The sequence below is a fragment of the Anser anser genome (genome assembly GCF_964211835.1).
Source record: "Anser anser genome assembly, chromosome: 3".
Classification (NCBI taxonomy): Eukaryota; Metazoa; Chordata; class Aves; order Anseriformes; family Anatidae; genus Anser; species Anser anser.
Window position 1 is genome coordinate 67768923 of NC_139722.1, and position 18384 is coordinate 67787306.

The following is an 18384-nucleotide window of genomic DNA, read 5'->3' on the forward strand; positions in this document are numbered from 1 at the left end:
TACTACTAACTGTGATTCCTGAATTTTCACTTCAATCAGGCTCAATTTTGTTGTGCTAAAAGACAGGAGAAGCAAGAGGAATTTCTGAGAAGGGCTCAAGGGGAGATTTAGGAAACAACATATCAGTTCGGTTCAATGTTTGTACCAGGAAAAAAAAATTACTTGAAAGAAAAGAACTAGTTGGCACAGATAATTTCACATAGCTGTTGTAAAGAAAAGCCGCATCTCAAACTATTGCTGTTCTCTGGAATGCTCCATGAGCACACAGAGAAATCACTGACACAGCCCACCTGTTGTACCAAAAGGCATTTATCACAGATCTCTCACAAAAGGCTCCCAAGAACCTAAGGTCTGCTAAACATGCACTAGCATGACAAACAGCCTGACCAGTTACTCCTTACAGACAGTCAACAAGTGCGTTGAATAAATCATTTTATTTATAGCCATAAGTCGTTTTGTTTACAGCAGCAGGAAGTCCCAGAGTCCTATTTGTGCTGGGGACTGTGGCGTTCTCTGTGTTCTGGACAGGAAAGATGAAGTCTGACTAGCAAAAGCTGCAAAGGAACATCAGTGATACCAGCAATAAAAAGGCAAATAAACGAAACGCAAGCACACACGAAGTAGTGGACACAGGCTTTGAAGCTGACTATTGCCATTCAGGAATGAGATGTGCTGATGCAAGAGACTGTTCTTTGAAAGCAACAGCTCAACAGTAAACCAGAAAAATCTCCGTAGTAAACACAACTTTTAGAACCGCAACATTATTTTGGCCACTGTACTAACCTACAGGGTGCTCTCAATCTTCAATATTTCTGGAATTTCTGCCCTTCCCTCTAATCCCTAAGGCTGGCAGGAAATCATTAGGGATAGTAAAAAGTTCGGAGAAGCTTTCAAGCGAAGAACAAGGGTGGCTAGGACTCTTGAGGCTTCAAACAGGATTTCTAAGGAAATGGCAGGTGCCAATGCAACCCTGCCTTGTGGGGAAGGTGAGGGGGACGAGGAGTGCGCCACATGAAATTAACAGGGACCAAGTGAAAACCAAGCTGGTGAAGGTGGCTCTCAATTGCCAATTTTGTTTCCCTCAGAGAATTCCTTGCCTCGGAGGGGAGCTTTGGTGTGCCTCAGAGGGACATGACTCACCCTTAACAGTTACTAACATCTTGATAGTCTTCACCCAGGTACCGTAATGAAACACACCCACTCTTTTAAATAACTGTATAAAATACAGCTAGCGATTTGTATGCCAGTATAAAACACAGCTCTTGGTTAAAAAGAACTCTCTTGAATGAAGTTTGAGCCTTATCATGTCAGGCAGCTGTATTTCTCCAAAAGAGAAATACAGCTCATTTCAGAGGGTGAAAAGTGAAATACTACAGACTTTCCATGGCAGACAAAACCAAGAAGTTTCAGTTTTTGAAACATGCTAGTCACGTTTACGATACAACCTTGAAAGAAGAAAGCATGGGAGTAAGTATACACACAAACCATAATGGAAACTTCAAAAAATATGCTTAACAGTTGAGCTACCACATGGTTCAGTGATTTTGAAGAAAATCTAAATCCATTCACTAGTCATTTATCTACTTTCCTGGATAAACATCAACCCATACCAGACACTTGCCCAAAAAGACTAAAAAAAATGATCAGTATGTCTTTAAGCATCCGACCCCTACTAATAGATATCTGACCACCAACAAAACCTGTTTTTTCTAGTTATTTTCGTAACTTCACGGTTGGAAGGACTTGCATACTTGTGCTTACTTCTTTTTCTTTTTTCTTGCACCAGGAACTAAAAATAAATGTGATAATCCAAACAAAACTGATATTCTTTCCCCAGCTCCCTTAATACCTGAGGAGAAGAAAAGTCTTCTGCCATTTGCCCAGAAAAACATAACGTGACAAAGAGTTCTGTATTCACCCACGATTCAATCTGACAGAAAAAGACTCTCCTGAGTAAAGTCACCCGAACACAAATATAATGCCTGGGGAGAATGCCTTTTTTTTGGTTGTTGTTGTTTTTTAATTATTATTATTATTTTTTCCTTTGCTTCAGTAACCCCACTTATTTGAATACATGGGAAGGCTAAAACCTCACAAAAGTCTACAAAACCCTATGACAAAATTATACGAAGCTTTGTTTTCTACTGTTCATTCCTGAACTATGGCACGTTAGTCAAAAACCTAGAGGTAAGACATTCTCTCTCTAAAGGTTGATAGCGCTATCATACACAAAATGAACCGAGCCACAGAAGGAAACATCTGATGCTGAAGGAAGCAAAACTAATGTCTTCCAAACAACATGTGCTAACGAGGAAGAAAGACGAAACTTCTACACATTTTTTTGAGGGGAAAAAAAATTGGCTAACACAATTGGAGCCAAGTCATGAGCAGTCTACCTGTGCTGGTAAAACAAACCATTTCCAAACTATTGGCTCCATTTTTGAAAAAAAGAAAACAAACATACAAACAACAACAACAAAAAAACACATCAAGGGTTAGAGAATTAAGCTATGAAGAACATTAAATGCAGTTTTCCCACATGACTTTTTGGGGAAATAATATTTTTCTTTGTGAGAAAAATAAAGAGACTATTTTCAAGTTACTATAAAAAGTGGCAATGATTTTTCAACTTAGCGCACTTAATGCTAGTATACATTTGATTGCAATGCCAATGAAAAAATAATGTTGTATTAGTTTATTCTAGAAAGCTGTGGATAAAACACCTGACTGCCTCTCTGAAGTATTCCAGATGACTGAATAGTGCTCAGCTCCAAACACTGCAAACAAAATTGGAAACTACAAAACAGAAGTGAGCATTAATCTTCCCAACCCATGTATAGCTAAAGGAAACACCAGGTCACTTTGCAAAGAATTTAGGTGTGGGGAAGCTGTTTTACAGCCTGGCTTTATGATGATTCCATCTAGCCGTGCCCTGACACCACCACTTTGATAATTAGTTGGGGGACAATCAATATACCTTTGATAGAAGTCTTCATATTTGATTAACCACCGAATATAAATCACAGGAAAAACTTTAAAGGGAAGGCTTAAATCCGAATGGCACTTAGGGACAAAATGAGTCTGCAAAGATACACTTATCACCAAACACTGATCTGTCTCAATGAAAGCTATTCCCAGGGTAACAATCTGACAAGGTAAGAATCAGGTGCCAGCCAAATGGCCATGTAAGCACATAACAGCTTATCAGACAGATAGCACTGTAAGTCTTCAAGCTGATCATAGTAACTGGTAGGTCTTAAAAGGGTGTGGTTTTGCTCTTGCTTTATTGTAAGACTGTCTTGTCAACCCGTCTTAATTGTAAAAATATATTTCCCTATTTTAAAAGCTCTTATGCTAACTCAACAGTACAGAAATGTAACGGAGACACACACAGGGTCAAACCTGCATGATGTTTCCAAAACCATCACTAATTCCTCCCCAAGTCTCTTCAGTAGACTGTGTAACAGCTAACCAATTCACCTCCTAATCATGCCTCCTAAACCATCCCTATCCAACTGCTTCACTCCTCCAACTTGTTGGCCTTGTGGCACACCAAAACATTAAGTAGCATGACAATGCCACAGTAGGTTGGAAAAAACACCAGTGTGGTGGCTTATACTGTTAACCAAGTCTACTGCTCAACAGGAATGGAAGCTGGAAAACTCTCAGTGGAGGATTTGACCCATAGAGGTGAGCTCGTATGATCATGCCCCTTCAATGGCGAGAAGGCATATTTCACTATATAAACATCCAGTATGCCAGGTTCCTTTTCCAAGTCCTCCAGAAACTCATGAAATTGCAGATACACTCTCCATTCCCTTTTTTATTACCCTCCACATCCAAAGTCTCACCAAGCCTTTGGATGTTCTCGTCAACCCTCACTGAGTCCTAGTCAACTTGGCCATTTCAAGTGCCAGGAGGAGTGGGAAGCTTGACAACAGACATGACAGCCATTTGAAGCTGTCTGTCTGATCATGCCTCTGGGCTGAGCATCATCACAAGGCACCCACACCTACTTGAACCCTTCCAAGAAGTGGTGGTGGTGATCAGGGCTGCCGGTCTTTCTCTATCATACCTCTACAGTTCTTTTTTTTTTTTTTCGTTTTTAAATCTTAACACTCTTCTCACTTCTCATTTATTTTTTACCTTCTCTCTCTCTTTTTTTTTCTGTTCTGTTTTTGTGGGTTTTGACTTTTTTGGTAACCTCTTCTCCTTTTCTTTGAGTTAGGGTATAGTAGAAAATATGTTATTTACTGATGCACATCACTAGTGCAAAGAAAAGAATGGGAACTAGACCCGCCTCATCATCCTCCTGTCACCTCTGTTCTAGCCTGAGAAGAGTATTAATATTTAGTAATTTCTCATACAAACCTGTTTCATTGCTTTGACTGTACTTTCTGCCCTTCTCTATGTATGTAGCTCTGGCAGAACATTCTTATGAGGTTGAAACTAGACTGCACGTGACATAAAATAGAGATGTAACAGCAGTATGAGTCTCTATTTCTTTGTTAAAAATTTCTGGGATCCTGTTTGTTGTTTTGATTACTACTGAACTTTTAACAGGCCTTTTTATTTCAATTGCAAGATTTGCAACTGCAGTCTGCCATCTAACAGTCAGTATGGCAACATCACTTTGCATCCTTCATGGTTACCCTTTCATTATCACTATCCCAAATAACTTAATACAACCGACAAATCTGGTTGCCCCAATGTTTAACCCCTTTTTCACAGCATGTATAAATATACTGAAATGCATGGATTCCCAGCATAAATACACAAAACATTCCATCATCGAAAAGGAATTTATTTCTACATATAGTCTTTTCTCCCACTTCCCCTTTTAGCAGTTATCTATACAATTTAAAGATGTGCTCTTTCTCCGTGCAATTCAACTTTTCAAACTTCTGGGGATGGATCTTACCAACTACCTTTTGGAAATTCCAGTAATTAGCATCACCTGGTTCTCCCTTGTCCACACACTTGCAGATTTTCTGAAAGAATTCTCATACATACATGACATACCATTTTCCCTCAAAAAATCACGCCAATTCTTCCTCATTTTAACTGTTTCAGACAAATCCAAATTCTGTTACTTATTTCTCATTACCTTCAACTGATATTTCTCTTGTTATTGCACTGGTTAAAAAAAGAAGCCTTAAGAGTCAGCTTTTCCTATCACATCTTTAAAAATTGTTTCTCCTGTAGCAGCGTCTCCCTTGCAGTCAACAGATATAATCTAGGAATATATAGGAAATTGTCCTCAGAAAGATTTTATATGCATTTGTTGGACAAAAAAATAGTGTAATTTCCTCATGCATCTTCTTCAGAAGTAACAGGTTCCAAATACAAAGTTACATAGATTCTACCACAAAAATCTAGATTTAAGTAACATATCCAGAGAAGGAAGAGGCCGAAAAGTAAAACCAATTACATTCACAATTTTGTATTTTCCTGCCTCTGATATAACAATTTAATGCTTTGAACAGCAAAAGGCAATGACACTGACACATAAGAAACTATGTAAAAGCCAGTATTCTAGCATATGTAATGTGGTAAAGTCCTAACTCTTACTAATACTCTACTTTCTCAATGTCCTTTTATATAAATTGTAGTCTTATCTCCAAATTTTGAAGTAAAAAAAAAAGCACATGAGCTTGCTCAAAGATTTAATGAACTGTATAAATTATATGTTGTGAATGGGGTAAAGACAAAGATCAGGTTGATACTTTAGTTAAAGCATTGAATTTCTGCTCTGTTTTTTTTTTTTTTTACTTTAATTATGTTAATAGAAGTGGCCTTCAAGAGAAGGATTACTGAAAGTCTAGGAATTCATCAGCGATTTTTCAAATTTTGATCGTTCAGTAATGCATATAATATCAGAATTGTAATTCAAGATGTGCTAAAAAAGTTAATTTTATCATAAATATCTGTTAAAAGTGACCTTTACTGTAAAAAGCTGTAATTTACAAGGCAACATTCTATATGCTGCTAAGCTACAATCTAGAGTTTCTCAAATGAAGACCAGGCATCATGGAAATGAACTACATCCCCTATGGTCCATTGCCCACTGAGCAACTTACTGCACTTCCACGGAAGGCACTGGCATACTATGCCTCTACAAAGCCCAGCATTTCATTCAGAGATCTTTCATCACTTCTATTCAACACACAAGAGAAACAAACAGCTGTTTCCCTACTATAGTGATATCTTGAATAAAAATCAGAACAAAGTGCTAACTTTCTTAAAGCTTCATAAGTATTAGATTCATTTTCTTGCTCTCGTCACAGCTTATAAAGGCAAGAAAAGAACAGGTAGGAGATAACTTTTTCCACACAAGACTGATCTTCCTACCAGAAGCATTGAAAGCTAAACACAACTCTGGTCTGACCTGATCTAAAGGAACATACATTCATCGCTCTAACTCATTAGTTACAGCATCGTTACAGCAACTAAGGGAATAAATGTTTTGATACCGATACTTTAGGACTCGGACCAATCTCTAGTGTGAGATCAAGTCCAGAACTGATATCTTGGATATCAATTACACATACCTCTACTGAAATATCTTTTTCTCTCAAGCATTTGGTCCTGGCTGCTACCAGGAAACAACACTAAGCAGACATCATATACAATAATAAATGTTTGCAATTTTGAAGTAGAGAAGACAAAATAAATACTTCAAAGTCATGGCTAATACAGATTAACAAATTATTTTTTTCACATTTCAACAGCATTAGAAATAAATCAAATCCAACTGTATATACAGAAATAGTCACTGAATTGCTTACCAAATATCTACATCACCACACTGCAAAGAACAAGAAAAGAGTATTGTCAGTCAATGCTTTAAAAAATGAGATATAATCAACAAGTTTTATTATGTTGCATTTTTTATGCTCTCCTCAATTTTACTGTCTAGAAAAGTTACTTAAGCGCATCCCTCAGTGAATAAGATTTTTGATTGGAGCTGACTAGGACCTACCAGTGAGAACTGTTATTTGAACCCAATTAGCACATTTTCTGTGAGCTGCACAAAAAGTTTAAAATACAGATCAAAGATGTGCAGGTAAGATGACCAGAATTACAGGTGCTCCACTCTGCATATGACATTTTAGTTTGAAATGAGAACAATTAAAAGATATTTTCTTCCAGTAATCAGTGAAAGACAATATGAGATGCCAAAAACCAACACTAGAAAAGCACAGAACAAGACAGGGTTGCAATTCAACAGCAACCATCCTAGCACAGCTGTTTTCAAACATTTAAAGTGCATGATGTCATTTATATTAAAGCACAAAAATAGCATTCAATATGCCTGATATCACAGTGTTTTCCTTTTGCCTTTACACTTAATTGATTTATAAAATATTTAAAAGCAACTGAGAACACTTGCTTAAAAAGCTTACTCCCTACATGTCAGTCGTATTATATACTACTCTCCACACATGTTTATGTTTGCAGAAGACATCTGCATACTCACCCTAACAGGGTGTGTAAACAGTTGAGTAAAATAAAGTGGAGAGCCAACAAGCCAGACTCCAGCCAAGAACTCTTCAGCATGTGATGAAGACAGGTATTACTATCACTGCCTTTGTTTAATCCTTCTCCTACCCATTTCAGTTTGAGGAAGCACAACAAGTTTACCGAGCCTGAACAATTTTGAGATCGAATGACAAAATTCCATTTTAGTTTTCATATTTTAGAGCTGTAAGCCGTCCTACGGCCTATTTACAATTTTCTTTAAATCCTCTTGTTTACTACTTTCAAAGAAAGCTTCTAAGTCCCATTGGTATAACCTGCTCTGTACGAATAGACTATGAACCTAAAACTACAGTTTGAAGAAACCTGGATTCCAGTCTAGCCTCCTGAATTGCTTGCAACTAAGAAATAGATGTTTAGTTCAGAATAGAGGCCATTGCCTCTAGAACATTCTTTATTTGCCCCCAGATCTTAACAAGCCATAAAACACAATTCCTCTTATTCTCGTTGTACTAACTGAAAATGTTGGTTGCACGGGAACAAAAAAGCTTAGAAAAAAATATATGTGCCACATAAAATAGCTAGGCAAGACTAAGTGCTTTACCAAAGCCCAAGCTCCCAACAACAGAAAGATGATTGATCAACAGGTCCACATGACCCTCGAAAGCATATTGCATAAGAAAGCAGGGAACATAAAAGGGCTATTTCACTTTCTGTAATTCCCTCGTCCTTCCTGCCACACTGCTCATTTCCACCATTAACATTTTTGCATGATTTATAGCTAATTCTATGCCACCAACAGAAAAATCTGTCATCTTCAGATACAACATCAGCCCGCAGGATTTCAGAGGCCAGCTCACAGGCTGCCCTTGCTGGAGAAGGACCCTCTGTTCTTGCTGCAACATGCTGATTTGGAAGAAAGGAGTGTAGTATGAAGTTAGGTGCCTTTGAGAAGTCTAAATACAATCATACCTCTACAGTTTTAAGACACAAAGTACAGGGACAGATCCTAAATGTTTTGAAAATCAAAGAGCTGTGTATTTTCTTTGCCAACTGCTTTTAGGGCTTACAAGAAAAGTTCTCCTGTTGTACTGATTTCAAAGCTTTCTCCTTAGGTATGGCTTAAAATTCCCTGCATTCCTAACAAAACTTTATGATTCAAAATAGTAATAAAAAACTATCATGCTTTGTAGCAGCTTGGATTTCTCTGTAACCAACACATTTGTTAAATACATGTGTTTCTCTTTTCCTGCTAAGTGTTCCACTTCACATTTCTGAAAATTAAGTAACCTACTACTGCTTATCTAGTTACCAAGCTTTAAAATCAACATGTAACCTATAGTTGCCATTTACAGTAGATTCAGAGAACAACCTATTCCTTTCCATACAAACCAGCTTTGTCCTGTTGATATGGATAGGAGATATAGTATTCTGAAAAACTTCTGTTTGATCAGATCTTTCCATAAGTTTTCAATAATCTGCTTAATATATTGTAAGCTCTTCGGACTTGGTTTTTGGAAAATGTAAAGACCTTTATAAACATGATTATTTCTCTTTTTAAAACTTGAATCACATCAGTATCAAAAACATTACAATTGCATTTTCTATCTATCCTACTAGTTTCTAAGTGATCTGCCAAGAGAGCTCTATAAAGCATTCTATAAGTCCAAGATTTTTAAAGCAGCAGTTTAGAATGAGCAGCATTCATTTGAAAGCACTTTGTACTTTCAAGAAGCTATAGAATACTTGGGATGGAAAGCAAAGGATACATGTAATCAATTCTATTTCTGTTTTTAAAAGTGACTAATAAATCCCCTACCCTCCAAACCCTCCAAATTCCCAGCCCTCCAAAAAAGAAGAAAACCCTCACCACTCAAATCCAAATCAATGAATATGTGGAAACACAGAACCCTAGGCCAAACAGCACAAGAAGATGGATCTGCTGAAATATCTTTCCCAAAAATGCATGTTATTTCAATTATAAATTCCAATTCAACAACGTAATACAGCTGTTCACTGCCTTTTACAAAATACCTTGTGCAGCTGTAATCAGTGCTCAGAAAAAGAAAGTATTTACTCCAATCTTTCAAAACAGATGTGATAATTAAGACAGAACTTCAAAATAAACAAGGACAAGGCTACAGAAACAGGTACCTTCAAACTCTGCTGTTACTGTGCTACGCTCAGTTGCCACCCACCCAAACCACTGCTCTTTGCTGCTACTGGCTCCGGGATCCAAGCTCTGCTCTTCCCTCTCTAACACATCTTTTGTACTAATATTGTAAATGGGAACCAGAGCACTGGCTGTCAAAACCATAAACTGGTTAAAATGCATTATTTTTGCTATGCAGAAAGTGGCTTTGCTGCAGATGCCTTATCTTCAATATATATATTTTATTAACTTAAATACGTGTATTATATTTCCACGTGTCAAAGCATCGGAAAAATATCAACCAGCTACGTGCTTGTATAATCAGAACGCTAGAAAAAAGTAGCAATCCAGTATTATTCATCTGAAATGTAAGAAAATTCACACCATCAAAACTCTATCTAGTACAATCAGCTGAACTCTGTAGGCAAGCTCTTGAAAAAAGTGGAAAGACAACGTCAAGTTGTTGTATGTCCACGGTTGCCACTTCTGTACAAATGGTAGCTCACTCGCTAAAAGCCTGAGGGTATAAGGAGTGGGCTGTCACAAGAAATACATGTTCTGTTTATAGTGGAATAAATCTGACTGAAGGTCATGGTGGCAATGCACTCATTTCCTCTTAGTTTCTCCAAATTTTAACAACTCCTTTAAATATATATATATATTTATATATATAAAAGGGTTGGTTTTGGTCAGTAGAGCTGGCAAAGAGAGGTGAAGTTCAGAACTAGTATAGTGGTAGCTGAAGACCCTCTTGCTCTCTTCAAGAACACATGCTAGAATCTAGAAGCAGCAGGTGAATAAGGTTAATAAAATCACCTAGTAGGCTGCTGCTGCTGTCAGTACTCCCAGAGAAATATGGCAGAAAAATAGCTCCAAAGAAATGAAGAAATGGAAGAACAGCTCATGCAATTCACAAAAAGCTATGCTACAAGAACAAGGACTAATATTGTTTATGGAGTTCAAAGCCAAGCTGACCTCTGAATGCACATGTGAACAGACAATTACATACCATTGTGCCAGGCCTCACAATGGGTTGCACCGGTGTTTGCTGAGGCCAGGAATGCAGGCCCTAACCAAGGCTGAGTCAGCCACTCGGGAGACAAATTTCTCAGCCGCTGTCCAGAGATGGACCAATTTTACGGACAATGAAAAAAAACAGGCCTCCCCCTAAGTGAAAAATTCCCCATGAAAATAATCAAATGTCTGGATCTCATTTGAAGATGTGTTTTATCAAATACCCTTGTTCTGAATGTTTCTTGATTTTCTATAAGAAAGCCATTTGGATTACTAGACTCCACTGTTACTGCTGCCAGAGGAAAACAGACTGCTGATGGCAAACTCTAATAAGACTTGTTAAGATAATTTCAAGTACTTTGCAAAAGATTGTAGCCCCAGGCATGGTCTTAGTGAGCATGTGAAAAAAATCAAAGGAACTGTAGTCATGAGAGTTCAGAAGGGCATTTGTGTTCAACTGCAAAATGGTTTGCTGTGCTCTAAATGAACAGCAAACAGGAGCGATACTTGGAACTACCCGGTCACAACCCAGCAGCATTAGCAGAATCCAGAGGTCTACATTACCGCCCCCCACCTCCTCCAAGCACACAGGGATCTAATCTAGACCACGGTTTAAGAAGAAATCTAAAGTGTATGCACAGAAGGCAGAAAAATAATCAAGGTCTGCCCTATGATACTTCACAGAAGACATGAGGTCATTGAGCAATATATGCAGAAAAGAAAGCTAATATTTGGGGCCTTTAGCACATTTACATGATCATTTACATTACATTTACATACACATTATATGATCATTTACAAGGCCAGAACTCAGGATTCTGTGACTGGAGAAAGATTAAGATCACATCAGGTTTTGAAAATGAGATATTGAGACTGTAAATATTTATTCAGCACACACGGAGACATTTAATCAGGTGAACATCAATTTCATATTTACTACGTCCTGATGAGAAAAGTGATTTCTGTCCATACACACCTTTAACAAAAAGGTGAATAGGTCAACTCTTGCTGGGAAGCAACCTGGTGAAATATTTACATTTCGCCGGTACTGCTCTTCATATCCCTGACAGCAAAAGTGAAATTAACAATATTTTAAATGTTTTGCTGTATCTTAAGGGAATTTATAAGATTTCTGCAGATTCAGTGTTTTTTTCTCAGGGGTGTACTATGGGATTATGAAGCAAAATAAAGTTGAAGAACTTTTTTACATCCAAGCCGGAGGTTAAGAATGAAAAATGGAGACAACTTTCCAGATGTGTCTATATGCAGATGCAAATACAGCAGGTTGTTTTTTTATTCTGAAAATTAAGAATAGAAGGTAAAACAAAAGTTTTCATCCCAATTTGCTACAGGAAAAGTTACGAATCTCAGATGATAAATGCAGTATCAGATAAACAAAAAGTAAGAAAGCTTCAAATGTAACAGTTGCAGAATTATTCAAAACAGCAGAGGATGTGAAAGCAGGTTGCACTTCTCTACCACCATTAAACTATTAGTGAGAGAGAAAAGGAAACAGACAGGATTTCTCATTTGCTCAGTGGTAAGAAAAAACAACCACCACCACTACCACCAACTCTGCAGATGTTTCAGGTGCTTCAGCCACCATGAAATGTGCAGCAGGGTCTAAGAAATAACTTGCTCCAGAGCAGCTTACGTGCCCTTTCACTGTTCCTCATTCACAACTGCTAGTATCACTACTTGCACTGCTCAAAGCCCTGGCTCCTCTTTTCAAAGAGAATCCTTTTTAACACTCACTCCAGCTATTCAGCATCAATCTTTATTTAGCATCTTTATGAGGCATACCATTTAGCTTTTTTTAGCATCAACTGACAGTCTTTTGTGAAAAAGATGCCTTGGTGATTTTTAGAATATGCCATTTAAATAAAGTATTCTAAAATAGAACAACTGATTTACACTTCTGTACTTTCATGCACCTATATTCTCCAACAGGTAATTAAAATGTGGGTTATTTCCAAGGGGCACGTTCTGAACTGTTCACCGCCGCCACCGTTGCTCCCATTTCTGAACTGTTCTCCAGTCCAGCTAACTGAATTGTTCCTTGCTGCCACCTACAACATACCCTCTAAAGAAACATCATGGTAAAGGTGACCAACAGACAATTACGTAAAATTGAGTATATTTATATTTAACTGCATCACCAGCAAATGTGATATGGGTTAGTGGAGGACTTGTTAGTATTAGGTAAGAGGTTGGACTGGGTGATCTTGGAGGTCTCTTCCAACCTAGACGATTCTGTGAAATGATCAGTGACTGCTACACTCATGCCACTGACAAACTTCAGAAGCAGCAGTTAACCCAAACGTAACGATGATTTTACATATCACTTCCTCTCATCTTATATGGCTCCCACAACCATTCTGCACACCAAGAGCTCATTTTATCATGACCTACGTGCAGACAACCTCTTTCATTGCTAATAACTGCTGAAGTCCAGTCTAACAATTCTATGCGTGTTTTAATTGTGGCTCTTTCACCTAGAAGACACTTAGATTAACAAGAGAAAAGGCACAGGAACCCATATTGCTCTTTATGCAAATTATAAGCACTGTCTTAATTTTAGAGTGCTTTGTGTGCATCCTCCTGTTCAAATACTTCCATGTCTCCATGATACTAATTTTTCCATTCAATCCATTTGTATGCAAAAAAGACCAAAACCCTACTGTACAGAGAAGCTGCTTCTTCTTGGTGGCTGCTTCAGGGAGAAGCTTTGTCTTTTCCTTTTTATTTTTTTTTCCCTCTAAACATACAGTTTCCCTTTAAAAAACTGCATCTTTGATGTCAGTAATATATTGCGCTGCTCCAAGACTAGAAATGCATAGAAGATGCAGTTAATGTGGTTAACAAAGTATTACTTCAAATATCCAGTTTATACTGTATTTAAAACTAATCTGTAATCTCTGCTTTCCGTAAATTAAATCTCAAAATTGCATGAAAACTCTGGAGTACAGCATCCCCAAACAATTTCCGGCACAGTATCTGAAACTGATTTGAGAATGGCTAGCTCTGAAGCTGACAATAAGGCTTTAACACTGAACTATATAACAAATATTAGGTTTTAATCACTTAAGTTTGCAATTACACCACTATCATCCTTGTGCTGGCACTCTGCAAGAAAGCATGCTTGTCTCTAGTTCATTTGAATTCTTTTTAACAAAATACCTTTTAAGGAACGTATAAAGAATTTGAAACATTTAAACCATTTTCTTCTGTCAAGACCTGTTCTTGACTTTGGTGTCATACTTTTCAGAAGCAGCTCACGGCCTGAACTGAGACTTGGAAAAAAAGATTCTGCAGTGGCTAAACTTTAGGACGTCAACTGTAGCAAACGATAAACTGTACAGTATGAAACACTAGCAAATAATGATACACCAAGTCAGTTGTATAATATTGTGGTTTTGTTCAATTTTTACTCAAAGGTAAAGTTTCAACCATTGCAATAAAACAATACTGAGCGTGTTTTACTTGTCAGTGGGATTATTTCTCATCTTCATATTTACCTCTCCCAAGACTTTAAATGTTAGAGCTAATTTTATATACACAATTAGGCACAGCACTGACAATGCCAAGTATCATCACTGGACATGGAACAACTTTCTGCAACAGCAGGCATTACTTCCAGTACTTGGCATTCAAGGAAACTTGAGATTTCTTTCTAAACAAATTAATGACCACTCTATGCTAATCACTTCAATTGTGCCTACTGTATAGGACAGCTATAATATGGGATCTTGCTCAGTTTACACATACATTTGGAGCAATTTACACTATCTAGATGGACCTCTGTCTTTATTTTAGCTTCATTGCAGAATCCAAACACAACTCCTTCCCTGAAAAACAAGAAACAAACAGTAGAAGTACCTACACTGCAGATTTAAGTGTTTAAATGTATTTGGAATGTTCCTTCTAAAGCATCACCTAGATTTCACCAGTAAATTACATGAACTACATCAACTACAGTAAAATTGTTAACTGAATGCAAACTGCATAAGAGAAGGCATGGTAAAAGGTTGGTGTTTTTTTTTTTTTTCCCTACAAATTTACTCTATCCCATCTGCTGCTAAATTTAATCTACATCTATTTTAAGCCCCAAATCCCTAGAATGGAATTTTGACGTCATTTTGGAGTATAACATGACCTTAAAACATCATATAAACAAAGAAAAGGAATTTTAGAAGTGAATTAAATTAATCAAAAGTATTTAGATATAGCACAGACTATAACCTTTGGACTCATCCACTTCACCTATTTAAAATATTTATTAGTCACATTCACAGTTCTAAAATGCAAAATGCGCATAGGTCAGTTAGACCAGAAACAACTACGAAAAGTTAAGATAAAATCAAGTTCTGCACTTGGTACAGAGGTGTTGGAGTGGCTAGCAATTATACTCAGGACTCCACAAACACAGCAAGTTTTGTATCGTTTACTTCCAGGATCAGGGTTTTGGTAACAGTATCTTTAAAACATTCCTGCATGCCAATACAAAGACACAGGTTAAACCAAAACAGAAAGAAATCATAAAAGCAAGTCTAATCATAGATGCTGTCTATTAATGCCATAGGAAAAAAAATGATTAAAATATCATAACTTCATCTGTGTTTTCTTTTTCAACAATCCAAAGCATACTCTTTCCCAAGCGTTTAAAAGATTTAAGGCATATTCTAAAGCTCTTCTCTTCAGTATGGTTTTCACCCTAAGTCTTTGGAGTTAATCATTTTGACTGTACTTATACCTGAGCGTGCAGCAAGTCAGAAGTTGTTTTCCAATATGGTAGTGAAAACTTGCTCACACTAGCAAGTATACATGAGAGAAATGTTCTAATCTGTTTATGCTCCTCTGTTCTTGTAACCAGACTTTTCCTTTTCCCTACTTAAGATTGTAGTATGTAAGCTAATTCAAAAATAAAATGGAAAAAACTAGTTTGTAGTATCTTATCTTTCTTTTAGTGATCATTGTGATTCTTCCACTTAAGAATTTAAATTACATTACACGCAATATCTATAATTGTATATCGGTTATGGCTACTCAACTGCTACTGAGTTATAAGGAAGTACCCGCCTGTTTTAAAACCTGTAAAAATTGTGTTTTGACTTATAGAAATAATAGGGTTAGCACATTAGCACATCGCTAAGAAAAAAAAATAAAATTACCATTTAATAAAATGAAATAACATTGTATTCCTTTAAGTTGTTAAAACCATGTCACTTGTAGGCTGGGGGCAGAGAGCGAGGGCAACCTGGAGCTCCCATACTGGGCAGTGTGCAGAAGTATACATTGTAGTCAGAGCTGATACTTTCTACCTTCAATATATGTGTAAGTCCAGTTTCCTATGACATATGACCTACTAGGTGTTTGTTTCCTTATTCTCACCTCAACTTTCACAGGTAAGCGATACAAACTCTTGCTGTGAAGAGGAAGGAACCAGTTGTCGCACGAACAGCCTCGCGATAAAAAGAAATATTAACCAGGGGCACGGGAAGCAGCCCCACGCCGTGTCACTACCTGGCTGGCCAGGGGGTGTCTGTCGCCCTGGCGTGCCGCTCCCGGCGATGCGGCTCACAGCGCCGAGGTGCAGCACGGCAGCTCGGTGCAAGGCGCGCAGGAACGCCTGCTGCCGCCCCGACCTCTCTGAACACGCTCCTTCCGACCACCCAGGCGAGCCTCCGGGCCTCCCCGTCCCCATATTTCAACGAGGCAGCTCCGGGAGGCGGGGAGAGAGGGAGATCGAGGGCGGCTGGAGGGGGCCTGGGGCGAGGGGAGCCCCCCGGGGGGCGGGAGGGAGGCCTCCCCCGCTCCATCCTCTCCCCCCTTCTTCCTCCCCCCCCGTCCTCCTCGCCGCTCCCCGCAGGCTGTCAGCAGCCCTCTCCCGCCCGGCGCGGGCTGGAAGCCCCCGGGGAGCGCTCCCCCGCCCCGCCCCAGCCCGGGCCGACCTTCCCGGGGCGGAGGCCGCTCCGCCACCGCCTCTGCCCCTGCCCCCGGCCGGGGCTGCGCGGCCCCGGCCCCTTCCCCAGCCACCGCCCGGCGCCCGCTCCCCTGCCCGCGCCCGTTGCCGCCCCCTCCCCGCGGCGAGGCGCCGGGCCCCGCGGCCCCGCCCGCTCCCCGAGCCCGGCGAGGGGGTCACGCACCTCGCTGTTAAAGGCTTTCACGGCCTCCATGTCGCGGCGGAGAAGGGGGCCGGGCGGCTTCTCTCCGCTGATGGCGGCCGGGAGGGGGCTAAGCCTCGCTCGGTGCGTGCGTGCGCGCCCGCCTCAGGAGCCGCCGGGCCTCCTCGCCATGGCGGCTGGCGCAGCAGGGCCGCGGGCCCGGCTCCTTCCCGGCTCCTCCCGGCCTCCGAGCCCCGCTCCCCGCCCGGCGGCGGCGCCCGCGTCCCGTCCCCCGCCGGGCTCCGCCGGGCCGCGCCGGGAGGCGATGAAGGAACAAGGCGCAGCGGCTGCGGCGCGGGCGCCAATATGGCGGACGCGCGGGGGCTCCTGGCAGCGCAGCTCCCAGACGAGCCGAGAGCGGCGCGGGCGGCCACAGCGCCGCCTGCCGGGCAGCGCCCGACACACCGGGCCGCCGCCGCCACCGGGCCCGCCTCCCCGCCGCCCCGCGGCCACACGGCGGCTCCGCCTCACGGCCACCCGCCGGCCGCGACGCTGGGGCAGGGAGGGAGGGAAAGAGGCGGCCTCGACCCTGGGCTCTCGGCCCCGATGGCTCCCGCTGAAGCTCCGAGAAGGCGGCAAGAGAAGCCGTGGGGCACAAACCAGCGAGATAATGAAGCAAAAAGAGCCCCCAGCCCCCCGATCCGTCCCTCAGCGGGCACTCACCTGCAGCAGGAGTTGAGGCGTGCTCAGCACGGAGCCGCAGGGGTCTTTCCCCAGAGCTCAGTTATGTCCTTTAGCCCTGCGGACACGGCAGCGTTGTGGCAGAGCAAATTCAGGTCTGACCTGTGTTTATTTCCTGGCCAGGACTCCAGGCTGCTCTCCGGATCACCCACACGCTCCTCTCCTCACAAGCTCCCCTCAGAGCTGAGGCACAAGGTCTCTCCCTGACCCATTAACACTCCTTACAAAGGGCGTCAGGGGCTTACAGACCAAGGAGAGCTTTACTTGACAAACTTAACTTAGAAGTTAAGGTAAACACAGAATTTGGGGTAGACTTGTAATGTTATGGATTTGCCCTTACAGAAATGCAAATAAAGAGATTAAGTCTTAACAGAGCTGGGAGTCTTTCTTCCCCAATAGGTTAACATCAGGAAGAAGCCCATCTCCAGAAACAACATTGTTGCAGGAACAGGCCACAAAGATTGTCAAGAGGTTAGAGCAGATGCCCCTTTCAGAAAGGATTGGAGGGCTCAGACTAGAGAATAGAGAGCCTTGAGCCAGGGAGGGCAGCTGGTAGCAGCCAGCACCTACAAATAGAAGTGCCTGAATAAGGTGCCTTAACATTTTTTCATTATTTTGAAAAAGTTAAGTCTCTATCAGAGGTACACAGCAGGCCAAGGGAGTGGTCTTAAATTAAAGCAGGGGAGATTCTGACTCAACAGAAGGAAAACCTTTTTCATTGTGAAGATGGTCAAGCAGTGAAACAAGTTCCCCAGACAGCAAGGTCTTTGCCCCTCTTCCACCCCACCCCCCCCTCCCCCAGGGAGTTAAGAGTAAATAAAATGCAAAGGGACATTTCTGTTCAAATTTTTGTAGAGGCTTTGTGGGAAATTGCATGGGATTTTTTTATATTGC

General features: G+C 40.7%; 1 protein-coding gene across 7 annotated transcripts in view; it reads right to left on the reverse strand.

Moving 5' to 3' along the window:
* Nucleotides 1-18384, reverse strand: part of SCAF8 (SR-related CTD associated factor 8) — a 165305-nt gene that overhangs the window by 139217 nt on the left and 7704 nt on the right. The window contains exon 1 of one of the 7 annotated variants that reach the window (XM_083830967.1): nucleotides 16792-17161. The exons of 5 other annotated variants lie outside the window; for them this stretch is intronic. In XM_083830967.1, coding sequence (XP_083687093.1) covers nucleotides 16792-16821 — 30 coding nt within the window. In that variant the 5' untranslated portion in view covers nucleotides 16822-17161. Of the gene's footprint in view, nucleotides 1-16168; nucleotides 16487-16791; nucleotides 17162-18384 lie in introns of those variants that run through there. One more of the 7 variants, XM_083830969.1, reaches the window with a different exon arrangement.